Source organism: Salmo salar, chromosome 20 (genome assembly GCF_965601325.2).
Source record: "Salmo salar chromosome 20, fSalSal1, whole genome shotgun sequence".
NCBI lineage: Eukaryota > Metazoa > Chordata > Actinopteri > Salmoniformes > Salmonidae > Salmo > Salmo salar.
The window spans coordinates 93,374,877-93,394,983 of record NC_138310.1 but is presented as its reverse complement, the minus strand read 5'-3'; the positions used below and the strand labels follow the sequence as shown (position 1 = coordinate 93,394,983).

Here is a 20,107-nt window from a genome sequence, read left to right as displayed (position 1 = left end):
CGAGAAGAAAAGAGCGGCAGCAGGGGAATCACATGACACTACAGGGACAGCCCTTCTCTCTGATATGAAAGCCATGCTGCGGAGAGCGTCTCAGATTCACCGGCTGGGGCGGCAGGAGGGCGGCAGCGCACAACGAGCTAGCTAGGCCTTTGGGAGAAGGGAATAAGGCATCTGATGCATTTCACTAGATGTCATCACAATACATTTAATACGTGACGGCTGCTGTGGCTGAGTGGGAGTGCTCCTGAGAATTTGAGACGGCTGCTGTGGCTGAGTGGGAGTGCTCCTGTGATTATGAGATGGCTGATGTGGCTGAGTGGGTGAGGCTCCTGTGAATATGAGATGGCTGATGTGGCTGAGTGGGAGTGCTCCTGTGAATATGAGATGGCTGCTGTGGCTGAGTGGGAGTGCTCCTGTGAATATGAGATGGCTGCTGTGGCTGAGTGGGAGTGCTCCTGTGATTATGAGATGGCTGCTGTGGCTGAGTGGGAGAGGCTCCTGTGAATATGAGATGGCTGATGTGGCTGAGTGGGTGAGGCTCCTGTGAATATGAGATGGCTGATGTGGCTGAGTGGGAGTGCCCCTGTGATTATGAGATGGCTGCTGTGGCTGAGTGGGAGTGCTCCTGTGATTATGAGATGGCTGCTGTGGCTGAGTGGGAGTGCTCCTGTGAATATGAGATGGCTGCTGTGGCTGAGTGGGTGTGCTCCTGTGAATATGAGATGGCTGCTGTGGCTGAGTGGGAGTGCTCCTGTGAATATGAGATGGCTGCTGTGGCTGAGTGGGAGTGCTCCTGTGATTATGAGATGGCTGCTGTGGCTGAGTGGGAGAGGCTCCTGTGAATATGAGATGGCTGATGTGGCTGAGTGGGTGAGGCTCCTGTGAATATGAGATGGCTGATGTGGCTGAGTGGGAGTGCCCCTGTGATTATGAGATGGCTGCTGTGGCTGAGTGGGAGTGCTCCTGTGATTATGAGATGGCTGCTGTGGCTGAGTGGGAGTGCTCCTGTGAATATGAGATGGCTGCTGTGGCTGAGTGGGTGTGCTCCTGTGAATATGAGATGGCTGCTGTGGCTGAGTGGGAGTGCTCCTGTGAATATGAGATGGCTGCTGTGGCTGAGTGGGAGTGCTCCTGTGAATATGAGATGGCTGCTGTGGCTGAGTGGGAGAGGCTCCAGTGCTCTCTTTCCATTTGCTTCCCCCACTAACTAGGCCGTATACAGCAGCTGTCTTGGCCAGATCTCCCATTCAAAAAATACTTTATTAATCTCAAATGATTTCCTGCTAAAAAATTATGAAAAATACTCCTCACTGCTGATTTGGACCCGTTGCATAATACCATAAATATTCAGAGGGATTTAACTGTAGATAAAAACATGCTAATTGATAGTATGATTGATGGTAGGATTAAATCTGTGCCAGTGTTCATCAAGCATTGTTCTAGACAGGATGGTAGGATAACGTCTGTACTAGTGTCCCTCAAGCCTAGTCCTGTTCTAGACAGGATGGTAGGATAACGTCTGTACTAGTGTCCCTCAAGCCTAGTCCTGTTCTAGACAGGATGGTAGGATAACGTCTGTACTAGTGTTCCTCAAGCCTAGTCCTGCTCTAGACAGGATGGATAACGTCTGTACTAGTGTCCCTCAAGCCTAGTCCTGCTCTAGACAGGATGGATAACGTCTGTACTAGTGTCCCTCAAGCCTAGTCCTGCTCTAGACAGGATGGATAACGTCTGTACTAGTGTTCCTCAAGCCTAGTCCTGCTCTAGACAGGATGGATAACATCTGTACTAGTGTTCCTCAAGCCTAGTCCTGCTCTAGACAGGATGGATAACGTCTGTACTAGTGTTCCTCAAGTCTAGTCCTGCTCTAGACAGGATGGATAACGTCTGTACTAGTGTTCCTCAAGCCTAGACATGCTCTAGACAGACATAGTCCCCCTCCCCAACACTGCTACTTGTGAGTGTGTCCCAAATGGCACTCTGGACAAGTAGTGCACTTTTATGGAAAAGGGTGTCATTAGAGATGCACACTTTGACTATCCCTTTACAATCCCTTTAGGGGCAGCAGGTAGCCTAGTGGTTAGAGGAGGCAGGTAGCCTAGTGGTTAGAGGAGGCAGGTAGCCCAGTGGTTAGAGGAGGCAGGTAGCCCAGTGGTTAGAGGAGGCAGGTAGCTCAGTGGTTAGAGGAGGCAGGTAGCCCAGTGGTTAGAGGAGGCAGGTAGCCTAGTGGTTAGAGGAGGCAGGTAGCCTAGTGGTTAGAGGAGGCAGGTAGTCTAGTGGTTAGAGCAGGTAGCCTAGTGGTTAGAGGAGGCAGGTAGCCTAGTGGTTAGAGGAGGCAGGTAGCCCAGTGGTTAGAGGAGGCAGGTAGCTCAGTGGTTAGAGGAGGCAGGTAGCCCAGTGGTTAGAGGAGGCAGGTAGCCTAGTGGTTAGAGGAGGCAGGTAGCCTAGTGGTTAGAGGAGGCAGGTAGCCTAGTGGTTAGAGGAGGCAGGTAGCCTAGTGGTTAGAGGAGGCAGGTAGCCTAGTGGTTAGAGGAGGCAGGTAGCCTAGTGGTTAGAGGAGGCAGGTAGTCTAGTGGTTAGAGGAGGCAGGTAGCCTAGTGGTTAGAGGAGGCAGGTAGCCTAGTGGTTAGAGGAGGCAGGTAGCCTAGTGGTTAGAGGAGGCAGGTAGCCTAGTGGTTAGAGGAGGCAGGTAGCCTAGTGGTTAGAGCAGGTAGCCTAGTGGTTAGAGGAGGCAGGTAGCCTAGTGGTTAGAGGAGGCAGGTAGCCTAGTGGTTAGAGGAGGCAGGTAGCCTAGTGGTTAGAGGAGGCAGGTAGCCCAGTGGTTAGAGGAGGCAGGTAGCCCAGTGGTTAGAGGAGGCAGGTAGCCTAGTGGTTAGAGGAGGCAGGTAGCCTTGTGGTCAGAGGAGGCAGGTAGCCTAGTGGTTAGAGGAGGCAGGTAGCCTAGTGGTTAGAGGAGGCAGGTAGCCTAGTGGTTAGAGGAGGCAGGTAGCCTAGTGGTTAGAGGAGGCAGGTAGCCCAGTGGTTAGAGGAGGCAGGTAGCCTAGTGGTTAGAGGAGGCAGGTAGCCTAGTGGTTAGAGGAGGCAGGTAGCCTAGTGGTTAGAGGAGGCAGGTAGCCTAGTGGTTAGAGTGTTGGGCCAGTAACCAAAAGGTTGAAAGATCGAGTCCCCTGAGCAGACAAGGTAAGAATCTGTCGTTCTGTCCCTGAACAAGGCAGTTTAACCCACTGTTCCTAGGCTGTCATTGTAAATAAAAATGTGTTCTTAAATGATTTGCCTAGTTAAATAAAATAAATACTTGTGTTGGTGACTCACGTGCAAATAAATGTTTCTTATTGGACAAGTTCAGGTAGTCAGTCCCTCACAGTCTGGTTTCTCCCCAATTTCGTGGAATCCAACAGGTAGTTACAGTCTTGTCTCATCGCCCGTACGGACTCAGGAGAGGCGAAGGTCGAGAGCTGTGCTGAGCTCAGCACCGCTTCTTGACACAATGCCAACTTAACCCGGAAGCCAGCCGCACCAATGTGCGCGATGGGACAAGGAACATCCCTGCCGGAAAAACCCTCCCCTAACTCGGACGATGCTGGGCCCATGGGTCTCCCGGTTGCGGCCGGCTGCAACAGAGCCTGGGCTCGAACCCAGACTCTTTGTTGGCACAGCAGTGTCTTAGAACACTGGGAGGCCTAAGTCTGTTTAATTCCGTTATAAGGCCGTAAACAAACAAGAAAATGGCACTCCTAGTGGCCGGGGACTTTAACGCGGGCAAACAAATCCGTTTTACCTCATTTCTACCAGCATGTCACATGTGCAACCAGAGGAAAAAAATAACTCTTGACCACCTTTACTCCACATACAGAGACGTATACAAAGCTCTCACTCGCCCTCCATTTGGCAAATCTGACCATCATTCTATCGTCCTGATTCCTGCTTTCAAGCAAAAACTAAAGCAGGAAGTACCAGTGACTCGCTCAATAGGGAAGTGTTCAGATGACGCAAGTGCTACACTACAGGACTGTTTTACTAGCACAGACTGGAATATGTTCTGGGATTCCTCCGATGGCATTGAGGAGTACACCACATCAGTCACCGGCTTCATCAATAAGTGCATTGAGGACGTCGTCCCCATAGCGACCGTACGTACATATCCTAACTAGAAGCCATGCTATACAGGCAATAACCGCATCGAGCTAAAGGCTAGAGCTGCCACTCAAGGAATGAGACACTACTCTGTGCGCTTATAAGAAATCCCGAAATGCCCTCAGATGAACCATCAAACAGGCAAAGCATCAATACAGGACTAATATTGAATCCTACTACAGCGGCTCTGACGCTCGTCGGATGTGGCAGGGCCTGAAAACTATTACAGACTACAAAGGGAAACCAAGACGCGAGCTGCCCAGTGACGCAAGCCTACCAGATGAGTTAGATGCCTTTAATGCTCGCTTTGAGGCAAACAACACTGAAGCAATCATGAGAGCACCAGCTGTTCTGGATCACGCTTTCCGTAGCCGATGTGAGCAAGACCTTTAAACAGGTCAACATTTACAAGGCATCGGGGCCATACAGTTTACCAGGGCGTGTACTCAGAGCATTCGCGGACCAACTGGTAAGTGTTTTCACTGACATTTTCAACCTCTCCCTGACCGAGTCTGTAATATCTACATGTTTCAAGCAGACCACCATATTCCCTGTGCCCAAGGATGCGAAGGTACCCTTCCTAAATGACTACCAACCCGTAGCACTCACATCCGTAGCCATGAAGTGCTTTGAAAGGCTGGTCATGGCCCACATCAACAGACTCCTCCCGGATACTCTAGACCCACTCCTATTCGCATACCGTCCCAACAGATCCACAGATGATGCAATCTCAATCGCACTCCACACTGCCCTGTCTCATCTGAACAAAGGAACACCTATGTGAGAATGCTGTTCATTGACTACAGCTCAGCGTTCAACACCACAGTACCCTCAAAGCTCATCACTAAGCTAAGGACCCTGGGACTAAACACCTCCCTCTGCAACTGGATCCTGGACTTCCTGACGGGCTGCCCCCAGGTGGTGAGGGTAGATAACAACACATCCACCACGCTGATCCTCAACACAGGGGCCCCTCAGGGGTGCGTGCTCAGTCCCCTCCTGTACTCCCTGTTCACCTTCGACTGCACGGCCAGGCACGACTCCAACACCATCATTAAGTTTGCTGACGACACAACAGTGGTAGACCTGATCATCGACAACGATGAGACAACCTATAGGGAGGAGGTCAGAGACCTGGCCGTGTGGTGCCAGGACAACAACCTCTCCCTCAATGTTATCAAGACAAAGGAGATGATTGTGGACTACAGGAAAAGGAGGACCGGGCACACCCTCATTCTCATCGATGGGGCTGAAGTGGAGCAGGTCAAAAGTTTCAAGTTCCTTGGTGTCCACATCACCAACAAACTATTATGGTCCAAACACCTTTCCCCCTCAGGAGACTGAAAATATTTGGCATGGGTCCCCAGATCCTCAAAGTTCCACAGCAGCACCATCGAGAGCATTCTCACCGGTTGTATGGCAACTGTTTGGTATCCGACTGTAAGGCACTACAGAAGGTAGTGCGTACGGTCCAGTACATCACTGGGGCCAAGCTTCCGGCCATCCAGGACCTCTATACTAGAGGAAGGCCCAAAAAATTGTCAAAGTCACACAAGTCATAAACTGTTCTCTCTGCTACTGCACAGCAAGCAGTACCGGAGCGCCAAGCCTAGGTCAAAAAGGCTCCTTAACAGCTTCTACCCTCAAGCCAATAGACTGCTGAACAATTAATCAAATAGCCACCAGAACTATTTACACTGACCTCCCTGTTTTTACACTGCTGCTACTCGCTGTTTATCATCTATGCTTAGTCACTTTACCTCTACCTACATGTACAAATTACCTCGATTAACCTGTACCCCCGCACATTGACTCGGTATCGGTACCCCCTGTAAATAGCCTCGTTATTGTTATGTAATCTTATTGTCTTACTTTTTATTACATTTTTTACTTTAGTTCATTTAGCAAATATTTTCTTAACTCTATTTTCTGAACTGCATTGTTGTTTAAAAGCTTGTAAGTAAGCATTTCACGGTAAAGTCTACTACACCTGTTGTGTTCGGTGAGTCAATTTTAATGAACAAGACCATGTTGACTCACCTGCCGTCAAAGAGGTTAGCCCCGGGGATGACGTGTGTGCTGTCCCGTCCCACCAGGAAGCGGACACGGTCGTAGAAGGACTGCAGATTGTTCTGGGTGGAGGAGAGCTGCGTTTCCTGGATGATGTCCAGGGGGTCTGGAGAGCCTACACACAGACCCGTGGTGTGGCACGACGCCTGCAGACAGCAGTCAGGGTCCAGACAGTCCACCAAACCATCTGGAAGGGGAATAAAGTGTTGTACAGACAGCAGTCAGGGTCCATACAGTCCCACAAACCATCTGGACGGGGAATAAAGTGTTATACAGACAGCAGTCAGGGCCCATACAGTCCACCAAACCATCTGGAAGGGGAATATAGTGTTATACAGACAGCAGTCAGGGCCCATACAGTCCACCAAACCATCTGGAAGGGGAATAAAGTGTTGTAGAGACAGCAGTCAGGGCCCATACAGTCCACCAAACCATCTGGAAGGGGAATAAAGTGTTATACAGACAGCAGTCAGGGCCCATACAGTCCACCAAACCATCTGGAAGGGGAATATAGTGTTATACAGACAGCAGTCAGGGCCCATACAGTCCACCAAACCATCTGGAAGGGGAATAAAGTGTTGTAGAGACAGCAGTCAGGGCCCATACAGTCCACCAAACCATCTGGAAGGGGAATAAAGTGTTGTACAGACAGCAGTCAGGGTCCGTACAGTCCACCAAACCATCTGGAAGGGGAATAAAGTGTTATACAGACAGCAGTCAGGGTCCATACAGTCCACCAAACCATCTGGAAGGGGAATAAAGTGTTATACAGACAGCAGTCAGGGCCCATACAGTCCACCAAACCATCTGGAAGGGGAATAAAGTGTTGTAGAGACAGCAGTCAGGGCCCATACAGTCCACCAAACCATCTGGAAGGGGAATAAAGTGTTGTAGAGACAGCAGTCAGGGCCCATACAGTCCACCAAACCATCTGGAAGGGGAATATAGTGTTGTAGAGACAGCAGTCAGGGTCCATACAGTCCACCAAACCATCTGGAAGGGGAATATAGTGTTATACAGACAGCAGTCAGGGTCCAGACAGTCCACCAAACCATCTGGAAGGGGAATATAGTGTTATACAGACAGCAGTCAGGGTCCAGACAGTCCACCAAACCATCTGGAAGGGGAATATAGTGTTATACAGACAGCAGTCAGGGCCCAGACAGTCTATCTGAGGGGGTAGAGGCTATCTGAGGAGTAGAGGCTATCTGAGTGGTAGAGGCTATCTGAGGAGTAGAGGCTATCTGAGGGGGTAGAGGCTATCTGAGGGGGTAGAGGCTATCTGAGGGGGTAGAGGCTGTCTGAGGGGGTAGAGGCTATCTGAGGAGTAGAGGCTATCTGAGTGGTAGAGGCTATCTGAGGAGTAGAGGCTATCTGAGGGGGTAGAGGCTATCTGAGGGGGTAGAGGCTATCTGAGGGGGTAGAGGCTATCTGAGGGGGTAGAGGATATCTGAGGGGTAGAGGCTATCTGAGGAGGTAGAGGCTATCTGAGGGGGTAGAGGATATCTGAGGGGTAGAGGCTATCTGAGGAGTAGAGGCTATCTGAGGGGTAGAGGCTATCTGAGGGGGTAGAGGCTATCTGAGGAGTAGAGGCTATCTGAGGGGGTAGAGGATATCTGAGGAGTAGAGGCTATCTGAGGAGTTAGAGGCTATCTGAGGAGTAGAGGCTATCTGAAGGGGTAGAGGCTATCTGAGGGGGTAGAGGCTATCTGAGGGGTAGAGGCTATCTGAGGAGTAGAGGCTATCTGAGGGGTAGAGCATATCTGAGGGGTAGAGGCTATCTGAGGGGGTAGAGGCTATCTGAGGGGGTAGAGGCTATCTGAGGGGTAGAGGCTATCTGAGGAGTAGAGGCTATCTGAGGAGTTAGAGGCTATCTGAGGAGTTAGAGGCTATCTGAGGAGTTAGAGGCTATCTGAGGAGTTAGAGGATATCTGAGTGGTTATCATCAACGTGGAACTGGTACCCTGTGTATATAACCAAGTTATCATCAACGTGGAACTGGTACCCTGTGTATATAACCAAGTTATCATCAACGTGGAACTGGTACCCTGTGTATATAACCAAGTTATCATCAACGTGGGACTGGCACCCTGTGTATATAACCAGGTTATCATCAACGTGGAACTGGTACCCTGTGTATATAACCAAGTTATCATCAACGTGGAACTGGTACCCTGTGTATATAACCAAGTTATCATCAACGTGGGACTGGCACCCTGTGTATATAACCAGGTTATCATCAACGTGGGACTGGTACCCTGTGTATATAACCAAGTTATCATCAACGTGGAACTGGTACCCTGTGTATATAACCAAGTTATCATCAACGTGGAACTGGTACCCTGTGTATATAACCAAGTTATCATCAACGTGGGACTGGCACCCTGTGTATATAACCAAGTTATCATCAACGTGGGACTGGCACCCTGTGTATATAACCAAGTTATCATCATTCACCGTGTTGTTGTTGGGAAGGGCCTGTAAGTTAGCAATTCACTGTTAGTCCACACCTGTTGTTTATGAAGAATGTAACAAATACATTTGATTTGATTTAATTTCTGAAATAATTTCGCTAAATCTTCCCACCTTGCGAACACACACACACACACACACACACACACACACACACACACACACACACACACACAAACACACACACACACACATCAAATCACACCCACAAACAACTCACATCTGAATTTAGTCACGGCCGCTGGCATTTCTTAATGAACCAAATCTAAAACCAGGAAGTGCAGCCATCCTTTAGCACCTCCAGCCCACAGCTGACTTCCTGCTGTAATTAGGGGCTGTAATGATTCACCACTCCAGAACCTGCTGATGTGTGTTAGCGCTGCACTTTACTTCCTGTCTGTGTGTTGGCGCTGCACTTTACTTCCTGTCTGTGTGTTGGCGCTGCACTTTACTTCCTGTCTGTGTGTTAGCGCTGCACTTTACTTCCTGTCTGTGTGTTAGCGCTGCACTTTACTTCCTGTCTGTGTGTTAGCGCTGCACTTTACTTCCTGTCTGTGCGTTAACGCTGCACTTTACATCCTGTCTGTGCGTTAGCGCTGCACTTTACTTCCTGTCTGTGTGTTGGCACTGCACTTTACTTCCTGTCTGTGTGTTAGCGCTGCACTTTACTTCCTGTCTGTGTGTTAGCACTTTACTTCCTGTCTGTGTGTTAGCACTTTACTTCCTGTCTGTGTGTTAGCACCGCACTTTACTTCCTGTCTGTGCGTTAGCACTGCACTTTACTTACTGTCTGTGTGTTGGCGCTACACTTTACTTCCTGTCTGTGTGTTAGTACGGCACTTCACTTCCTGTCTGTGTGTTAGCGCTGCACTTTTCTTCCTGTCTGTGTGTTAGCGCTGCACTTTACTTCCTGTCTGTGTTAGCACTTTACTTCCTGTCTGTGTGTTAGCACTTTACTTCCTGTCTGTGTGTTAGCGCTTTACTTCCTGTCTGTGTGTTAGCGCTGCACTTTACTTCCTGTCTGTGCGTTAGCGCTGCACTTTACTTCCTGTCTGTGCGTTAGCGCTGCACTTTACTTCCTGCCTGTGTGTTAGCACTGCACTTTACTTCCTGTCTGTGTGTTAGCGCTGCACTTTACTTCCTGTCTGTGTGTTAGCACTGCACTTTACTTCCTGTCTGTGTGTTGGCGCTGCACTTTACCTCCTGTCTGTGTGTTAGCACTGCACTTTACTTCCTGTCTGTGTGTTAGCGCTGCACTTTACTTCCTGTCTGTGTGTTAGCACTGCACTTTACTTCCTGTCTGTGTGTTGGCGCTGCACTTTACTTCCTGTCTGTGTGTTAGCACTGCACTTTACTTCCTGTCTGTGTGTTGGCGCTGCACTTTACTTCCTGTCTGTGTGTTAGCGCTGCACTTTACTTCCTGTCTGTGCGTTAGCGCTGCACTTTACTTCCTGTCTGTGTGTTAGCGCTGCACTTTACTTCCTGTCTGTGCGTTAGCGCTGCACTTTACTTCCTGTCTGTGTGTTAGCGCTGCACTTTACTTCCTGTCTGTGCGTTAGCGCTGCACTTTACTTCCTGTCTGTGCGTTAGCACTGCACTTTACTTCCTGTCTGTGTGTTAGCGCTGCACTTTACTTCCTGTCTGTGCATTAGCGCTGCACTTTACTTCCTGTCTGTGCATTAGCGCTGCACTTTACTTCCTGTCTGTGCGTTAGCGCTGCACTTTACTTCCTGTCTGTGCGTTAGCGCTGCACTTTACTTCCTGTCTGTGCGTTAGCACTGCACTTTACTTCCTGTCTGTGTGTTAGCGCTGCACTTTACTTCCTGTCTGTGTGTTGGCGCTGCACTTTACTTCCTGTCTGTGTGTTAGCGCTGCACTTTACTTCCTGCCTGTGCGTTAGCGCTGCACTTTACTTCCTGCCTGTGCGTTAGCGCTGCACTTTACTTCCTGTCTGTGCGTTAGCGCTGCACTTTACTTCCTGTCTGTGCGTTAGCGCTGCACTTTACTTCCTGGCTGTGCGTTAGCGCTGCACTTTACTTCCTGTCTGTGCGTTAGCGCTGCACTTTACTTCCTGCCTGTGTGTTAGCTCTGTAGTTTACTTCCTGTCTGTGCGTTAGCTCTGTAGTTTACTTCATGTGAACTGGGTCATCAACACTTTCTTGCTCTCCGATTCCAGGAGCTCCTATCCCACCCATACCTATATCCTAGCCAGATGGAAGATACCAATACTAATTCCTTCTTCCTCCCTTTCTGTCTGCCTGGCTCAATTCCTGACTGGCATTACAGCGCTCTCTTTTCTGCCATTGAGGGGCACATCAACTGGTAGACAAACACTCTCACTGCCTGCCTCGTACCTGTTAGAAGTCAAATCCATGATAGCTAGCTAGGCTGAAGCTCTCTCTCTCTCTCTCTCGCTCTCTCTCTCTCTCTCTCTCTCTGCCATGTTGGTCCCAGGAAAGGTAAAGCAATGGGCCTGTGGCTCAGTTGGTAGAGCATGGTGTGTGCAACGCCAGGGTTGTGGGTTCGATTCCCATGAGGGGCCAGTACAAATTTTTTTTTAATGAAATGTACGTATTCACTACTGTAAGTCGCTCTGGATAAGAGCGTCTGCTAAATGACGTAGATGTAATAGTCTCTCTCTCTCCGCCATTTTGGGCCCAGGGAGTGTAGAGGTACAAACTAGTGAATATATCCTAGACAACATAACATATGCCATTTAGCAGGCACTTTTATCCAAAGTGACTTAACAGTCATAGGTGCATAAATGTTTTCATATCGATGGCTCCAGCGGGGAATCAAATCCACAAACCGTTGCAATGCAGACACAGGTAATCTACCAACTGATTCACACACAGGACTGTATCTCTCTGCAGTTGTAGAGTGTCTGGGTCATAACACGGCTGGCTGAATCAGGGCTGTATCTGGGTCATAACGCGGCAGGCTGGCTGAATCAGGGCTGTATCTGGGTCATAACACGGCTGGCTGAATCAGGACTGTATCTGGGTCATAACACGGCTGGCTGAATCAGGGCTGTATCTGGGTCATAACACGGCTGGCTGAATCAGGGCTGTGTCTGGGTCATAACACGGCTGGCTGAATCAGGGCTGTATCTGGGTCATAACACGGCTGGCTGAATCAGGGCTGTATCTGGGTCATAACGCGGCTGACTGGCTGAATCAGGGCTGTATCTGGGTCATAACACGGCTGGCTGAATCAGGGCTGTATCTGGGTCATAACGCGGCTGACTGAATCAGGGCTGTATCTGGGTCATAACACGGCTAGCTGGCTGAATCAGGACTGTGTCTGGGTCATAACACGGCTGGCTGGATCAGGGCTGTATCTGGGTCATAACACGGCTGGCTGAATCAGGGCTGTATCTGGGTCATAACGCGGCTGGCTGAATCAGGGCTGTATCTGGGTCATAACGCGGCTGACTGGCTGAATCAGGGCTGTATCTGGGTCATAACGTGGCTGGCTGAATCAGGGCTGTATCTGGGTCATAACACGGCTGGCTGAATCAGGGCTGTATCTGGGTCATAACGTGGCTGGCTGAATCAGGGCTGTATCTGGGTCATAACGCGGCAGGCTGAATCAGGACTGTATCTGGGTCATAACGCGGCAGGCTGAATCAGGGCTGTGTCTGGGTCATAACGCGGCTGACTGGCTGAATCAGGGCTGTATCTGGGTCATAACGCGGCAGGCTGAATCAGGGCTGTATCTGGGTCATAACACGGCTAGCTGGCTGAATCAGGGCTGTATCTGGGTCATAACGCGGCTGGCTGGATCAGGGCACGTCTCCAACGTGTTCTCCAGAAGGCCCTGCGTCTCCTGCTGGGTGAGAGGTGTGCCTGGCTATGCCCTGGGATGATTAGAGGGCCCGATGGGGCCTAGCAAGAGGTCTGTACTGGTGGGGCCAGACATGCCCACTCTGGGCTCTAACACAGCTTCCTGTGTACGTGGAAACGAGGGATCAACTCACAGCCCACTACTAATTCTCACCAGGACAGGGTGTTTCTGTTCTTTGTTTTCTAAGAAGCCAGGTTCTAAGTGGAGCAGAATATGTACAGGCCTGTCTGGAGCCTTTCAGACGTCTGGATCGACATCTAATTCACAGTAGATAGACTGGATGTTGTTGCTCTTCAACACTACTGGAGTCACGAACAGTTAGTCGAGACCTCCTAACCAGTTGGGGCTTCCCGAGTGGCACAGCGGTCTTAAGGCACTGCATCTCAACGATAGATGCGTCACCACAGACCCTGGTTCGATTTCAGGCTGTATCACAACCGGCTGTTATTGGGAGTCCCATAAGGCGGCGCAAAATTGGCCCAGTGTCGTCCGGGTTTGGGTTTGGCAAGGGGTAGGCCGTCATTGTAAAATAAGAATTTGTTCTTAACTGATTTGCCTAGTTAAATAAATAAAAAATGAATGGTTATCTGTGGGGTAAGAGTGGACACCGGGTGCTAATAGTAGGTGTTAGGCTATGGTGTTATAGTATAGTCATTGGTGTTAGGCTATGGTGTTATAATATAGTCATTGGTGTTAGGCTATGGTGTTATAGTATAGTCATTGGTGTTATAATATAGTCATTGGTGTTATAGTACAGTCATTGGTGTTAGGCTATGGTGTTATAATATAGCCATTGGTGTTAGGCTATGGTGTTATAGTATAGTCATCTGTGTTGTAATCTAGTCATTGGTGTTATACTATAGTCATTGGTGTTAGGTTATGGTGTTATAGTATAGTCACTGGTGTTAGGCTATGGTGTTATGTTATAGTCATTGGTGTTATAGTATAGTCATTGGTGTTATAGTATAATCATTGGTGTTATAGTATAGTCATTGATGTTAGGCTATGGTGTTATAGTATAGTCATTGGTGTTAGGCTATGGTGTTATAGTATAGTCATTGGTGTTATATTATAGTCATTGGTGTTATATTATAGTCATTGGTGTTAGGCTATGGTGTTATAGTATAATCATTGGTGTTAGGCTATGGTGTTATAGTATAGTCATTGGTGTTATAGTATAGTCATTGGTGTTATAATATAGTCATTGGTGTTATAGTATAGTCATTGGTGTTATAGTATAGTCATTGGTGTTATAATATAGTCATTGGTGTTATAGTATAGTCATTGGTGTTAGGCTATGGTGTTATAGTATAGTCATTGGTGTTAGGCTATGTTGTTACAGTATAGTACCTCTCTGCAGTTGTAGGGCATAGTGATGGATAAGCTAGTCTCCCTGTATCTCTCTGCAGTTGTAGGGTATCTGGGTCATAACATGGCTATGGTGTTAGGCTATGGTGTTATAGTATAGTCATTGGTGTTATAGTATAGTCATTGATGTTAGGCTATGGTGTTATTGTATAGTCATTGATGTTAAGCTATGGTGTTATGGTATAGTCATTGGTGTTAGGCTATGGTGCTATAGTATAATAATTGGTGTTAGGCTATGGTGTTATGGTATAGTCATTGGTGTTAGGCTATGGTGTTATTGTATAGTCATTGATGTTAGGCTATGGTGTTATGGTATAGTCATTGGTGTTAGGCTATGGTGTTATAGTATAGTCATTGGTGTTATAATATAGTCATTGGTGTTATAGTACAGTCATTGGTGTTAGGCTATGGTGTTATAATATAGTAATTGGTGTTAGGCTATGGTGTTATAGTATAGTCATTGGTGTTAGGCTATGGTGTTATAGTATAGTCATTGGTGTTATAATATAGTCATTTGTGTTAGGCTATGGTGTTATAATATAGTCATTGGTGTTATAATATAGTCATTGGTGTTATAGTACAGTCATTGGTGTTAGGCTATGGTGTTATTGTATAGTCATTGGTGTTAGGCTATGGTGTTATAGTATAGTCATTGCTGTTATAATATAGTCATTGGTGTTATAGTACAGTCATTGGTGTTAGGCTGTGGTGTTATAATATAATCATTGGTGTTAGGCTATGGTGTTATAGTATAGTCATTGGTGTTATAATATAGTCATTGGTGTTATATTATAGTCATTGGTGTTATAGTACAGTCATTGGTGTTAGGCTATGGTGTTATAATATAGCCATTGGTGTTAGGCTATGGTGTTATAATATAGTCATTGGTGTGAGGCTATGGTGTTATAGTATAGTCATTGGTGTTAGGCTATGGTGTTATAGTATAGTCATCTGTGTTGTAATCTAGTCATTGGTGTTATACTATAGTCATTGGTGTTAGGCTATGGTGTTATAATATAGTCATTGGTGTTATAGTATAGTCACTGGTGTTAGGCTATGGTGTTATGTTATAGTCATTGGTGTTATAGTATAATCATTGGTGTTAGGCTATGATGTTATATTATAGTCATTGGTGTTATAGTATAGTCATTGGTGTTATAATATAGTCATTGGTGTTATAGTATAATAATTGGTGTTAGGCTATGGTGTTATAGTATAGTCATTGGTGTTAGGCTATGGTGTTTTAGTATAGTCATTGGTGTTATAGTATAGTCATTGGTGTTATATTATAGTCATTGGTGTTATATTATAGTCATTGGTGTTATATTATAGTCATTGGTGTTATATTATAGTCATTGGTGTTAGGCTATGGTGTTATAGTATAGTCATTGGTGTTAGGCTATGGTGTTATAGTATAGTCATTGGTGTTATAATATAGTCATTGGTGTTATAATATAGTCATTGGTGTTATAGTATAGTCATTGGTGTTATAGTATAGTCATTGGTGTTATAATATAGTCATTGGTGTTATAGTATAGTCATTGGTGTTAGGCTATGGTGTTATAGTATAGTCATTGGTGTTAGGCTATGGTGTTACAGTATAGTACCTCTCTGCAGTTGTAGGGCATAGTGATGGATAAGCTAGTCTCCCTGTATCTCTCTGCAGTTGTAGGGTATCTGGGTCATAACATGGCTATGGTGTTAGGCTATGGTGTTATAGTATAGTCATTGGTGTTATAGTATAGTCATTGATGTTAGGCTATGGTGTTATTGTATAGTCATTGATGTTAGGCTATGGTGTTATGGTATAGTCATTGGTGTTAGGCTATGGTGTTATAGTATAATAATTGGTGTTAGGCTATGGTGTTATGGTATAGTCATTGGTGTTAGGCTATGGTGTTATGGTATAGTCATTGGTGTTAGGCTATGGTGTTATTGTATAGTCATTGGTGTTAGGCTATGGTGTTATGGTATAGTCATTGGTGTTAGGCTATGGTGTTATGGTATAGTCATTGGTGTTAGGCTATGGTGTTATGGTATAGTCATTGGTGTTAGGCTATGGTGTTATAGTATAGTCATTGGTGTTAGGCTATGGTGTTATGGTATAGTCATTGGTGTTAGGCTATGGTGTTATGGTATAGTCATTGGTGTTAGGCTATGGTGTTATGGTATAGTCATTGGTGTTAGGCTATGGTGTTATAGTATAGTCATTGGTGTTAGGCTATGGTGTTATGGTATAGTCATTGGTGTTAGGCTATGGTGTTATAGTATAGTCATTGGTGTTAGGCTATGGTGTTATAGTATAGTCATTGGTGTTAGGCTATGGTGTTATTGTATAGTCATTGATGTTAGGCTATGGTGTTATAGTATAGTCATTGTTATTATTCCAAATGTAGTCGACAATTTACCTCCATCGTTGTCCTTTCCGTCGCTGCAGGCCGTCTCCATGGACGTGTCACATCCTGTTCCTCTCCAGCCAAGCTGACACACACAGTACCAGCCGTTATTACCCAGGGTACACCTGCCGTTCCCGTTACACAGACCAGGGCAGCCCTCTGTTAGAGAGACATACAAGTACACAGTCAGACACAGAACAGAGAGGTATCACCACACACGTTGGCACAGAATATCAACTAATTATAGCAAAGTTTAACAACAAAACACACGCATGGAAAGATGGTAAGAAAAACAAAGAAGAGAATGAAAAACTTAGGAGACAATAGAAGAAGACAACATGAGACAATAGGAGACAATAGAAGAAGACAACAAACAAATAAATAAATAAATATAAATATAAATATACTGTGCATTCAGAGAGTATCAGACTCCTTGACTTTTTCCACATTTTGCTCCTTTACAGCCTTATTCTAAAGCTGATTAAATATAACTTTGTTTCCTATTCAATCTACACACAATCAATTGAATTTACCGCAGGTGGACTCCAATCAAGTCGTAGAAACATCTCAAGGATGATCAATGGAAACAGGATGCACCTGAGCTCAAATTTCATGTCTCATAGGAAAAAGGTCTGAATAGTTATGTAAATAAGGTATTTCTGTTTTATTTTTTATTTTTTTAAACCTGCTTTTGCTTTGTCATTATGGGGTATTGTGATGTCATTATGGGGTATTGTGATGTCATTATGGGGTATTGTGATGTCATTATGGGGTATTGTGATGTCATTATGGGGTATCGTGTGTAGATTGATGAGAGCGAAACAATATTTAACAAGGATGTAACGTCACAAAATGTGGAAAAAGGGGGAAGGGGTCTGAATACTTTCCGAATGCACAGTAGAAGAAGACAATAGAAGTTTGAAGAGTAGTTTTGTTTCTTCGTTCTCTTGTCTTGTTTGTTTATACTCATTTGACAGGGACCATGTACAACAAACATTTCTCCATAGCTGATTCTCATCTGCACTCCCTCAAATGAGTTTGTTGTGGCTGATGTTTACGTATTCCCCAAGCTAGAGTATTTTTTTTTTTTTTTTACAGTGATCCTACGATAACGTAGCAGCTATAACGATTGATTTGATACACCTGGAGTGAAGATTCTCATATCCCCCAGCAGCAGCACAATCAGGAAACACGGGATTCTCCCCTTCTAACTCTTTACTACAGCACATTGGAATAATTTTGTATTTATTTATTTATTGGCTGTGTCCCAAATGGCACTCTATTCCCTAAATAGTGCACTACTTTTTGACCAAAGATATGGGCTCTGGTCAAAAGTAGCGCATAGGGTGCTATTTGGGACGCTACTGGCTTAGCAGAGCTATATTCTGCATCACAAAACGGTTTATGTGTACGATAATATTAAACGCCGTCCAATGTAAAATCAATATGATTATATAACAATTGTCAATAAATAAATAAATAAATAAATAAATATTCACAGCGAAACTATTGGTATTCTCTCTTTTTATTGTTATTTTATTTTTTTTAAACATTTTTAAGGGTTTAAAATAATGTCACCAATTAGCCTATAGGTGGTGCTCTTACAAGCAGTCACTTCAACCCTCGTATACGTCTCACTTCAACCCTCGTATACGTCTCACCCTCGTATACGTCTCACTTCAACCCTCGTATACGTCTCACTTCAACCCTCGTATACGTCTCACTTCAACCCTCGTATACGTCTCACTTAAACCCTCATAGACGTCTCACTTCAACCCTCGTATACGTCTCACTTAAACCCTCATAGACGTCTCACTTCAACCCTCGTATACGTCTCACTTAAACCCTCATAGACGTCTCACTTCAACCCTCGTATACGGCGCCTCGTTTGACCCAGAGACCTTGTATGTACTGCAGCTCTTTCCTCAAGTATCGCCTGAACGTGGTATTGATATCTAAAAAAACCTATTTAACGCATTATTTACGTACGTATGTAACACCGCAGCTCAAAACCATCCATAATCCTCTTCTCCTCCTGAACCGTACGTCAGATATCATCTCCTCCTGAACCGTACGTCAGATAACATCTCCCTCCTCCTGAACCGTACGTCAAATATCATCTCCTCCTGAACCGTACGTCAGATAACATCTCCCTCCTCCTGAACCGTACGTCAGATATCATCTCCCTCCTCCTGAACCGTACGTCAGATATCATCTCCTCCTCCTGAACCGTACGTCAGATATCATCTCCCTCCTCCTGAACCGTACGTCAGATATCATCTCCTCCTCCTGAACCGTACGTCAGATATCATCTCCCTCCTCCTGAACCGTACGTCAGATATCATCTGCTCCTGAACCGTACGTCAGATATCATCTCCCTCCTCCTGAACCGTACGTCAGATATCATCTGCTCCTGAACCGTACGTCAGATATCATCTCCCTCCTCCTGAACCGTACGTCAGATATCATCTGCTCCTGAACCGTACGTCAGATATCATCTCCCTCCTCCTGAACCGTACGTCAGATATCATCTGCTCCTCCTGAACCGTACGTCAGATATCATCTGCTCCAACCTGAACCGTACGTCAGATATCATCTCCTCCTGAACCGTACGTCAGATATCATCTCCCTCCTCCTGAACCGTACGTCAGATATCATCTCCCTCCTCCTGAACCGTAGTTCAGATATCATCTCCTCCTGAACCGTACGTCAGATATCATCTGCTCCAACCTGAACCATACGTCAGATATCATCTGCTCCTCCTGAACCGTACGTCAGATATCATCTCCCTCCTCCTGAACCGTACGTCAGATATCATCTCCCTCCTCCTGAACCGTACGTCAGATATCATCTCCCTCCTCCTGAACCGTACGTCAGATATCATCTGCTCCTCCTGAACCGTACGTCAGATATCATCTCCTCCTGAACCGTACGTCGATATCATCTCCTCCTGAACCGTACATCAGATATCATCATCTCCTGAACTGTACATCAGATATCATCTACTCCTCCTGAACTGATTTATCTCTAGAGAAACTACAACTCCCTACTACATCACACAGTTCAGACTGGATCTGATTTATCTCTAGAGAAACTACAACTCCCTACTACACGTTCAGCTGGACACCGGCTCCTCCCACCCCGCAGGCTGGATCTGATTTATCTCTAGAGAAACTACAACTCCCTACTACATCACACAGGTCAGACTGGATCTGATTTATCTCTAGAGAAACTACAACTCCCTACTACATCACACAGTTCAGGCTGGATCTGATTTATCTCTAGAGAAACTACAACTCCCTACTACATCACACAGTTCAGGCTGGATCTGATTTATCTCTAGAGAAACTACAACTCCCTACTACATCACACAGTTCAGGCTGGATCTGATTTATCTCTAGAGAAACTACAACTCCCTACTACATCACACAGTTCAGACTGGATCTAATTTATCTCTAGAGAAACTACAACTCCCTACTACATCACACAGTTCAGACTGGATCTGATTTAATTCTAGAGAAAGTTTGCACGTTGAGTTCACAGGAAAAACCTAAATGGAATTCTAATAATTGAACTGACGTTGATCAATTAGTTGTTTTAAAAAAAACTAAAAATAACCAAAATGTTGGTAAATCCCTATGTGTAGACAAAACATTAAGAACACCTGCTCTTTCCATGACATAGACTGAAAAGGTGAATCCAGATGAAAGCTATGTTCCCTTATTGATGTCACTTGTTAAATCCACTTCAAATCAGTGTAGATGAAGGGGAGGATGACGGGTTAAAGAAGGATTTTTAAGCCTTGAGACCATTGAGACATG

General features: G+C 45.9%; 1 protein-coding gene across 1 annotated transcript in view; it reads right to left on the bottom strand.

Annotated features, from left to right (window-relative positions):
- tenm4 (teneurin transmembrane protein 4) overlaps window positions 1–20,107 on the bottom strand; it is a 653,198-nt gene that overhangs the window by 193,670 nt on the left and 439,421 nt on the right. Inside the window, 2 exon segments of the mRNA XM_082966126.1 lie at window positions 6,175–6,391; window positions 16,299–16,445. Of these exon segments, the coding sequence (XP_082822252.1) occupies window positions 6,175–6,391; window positions 16,299–16,445 (364 nt within the window).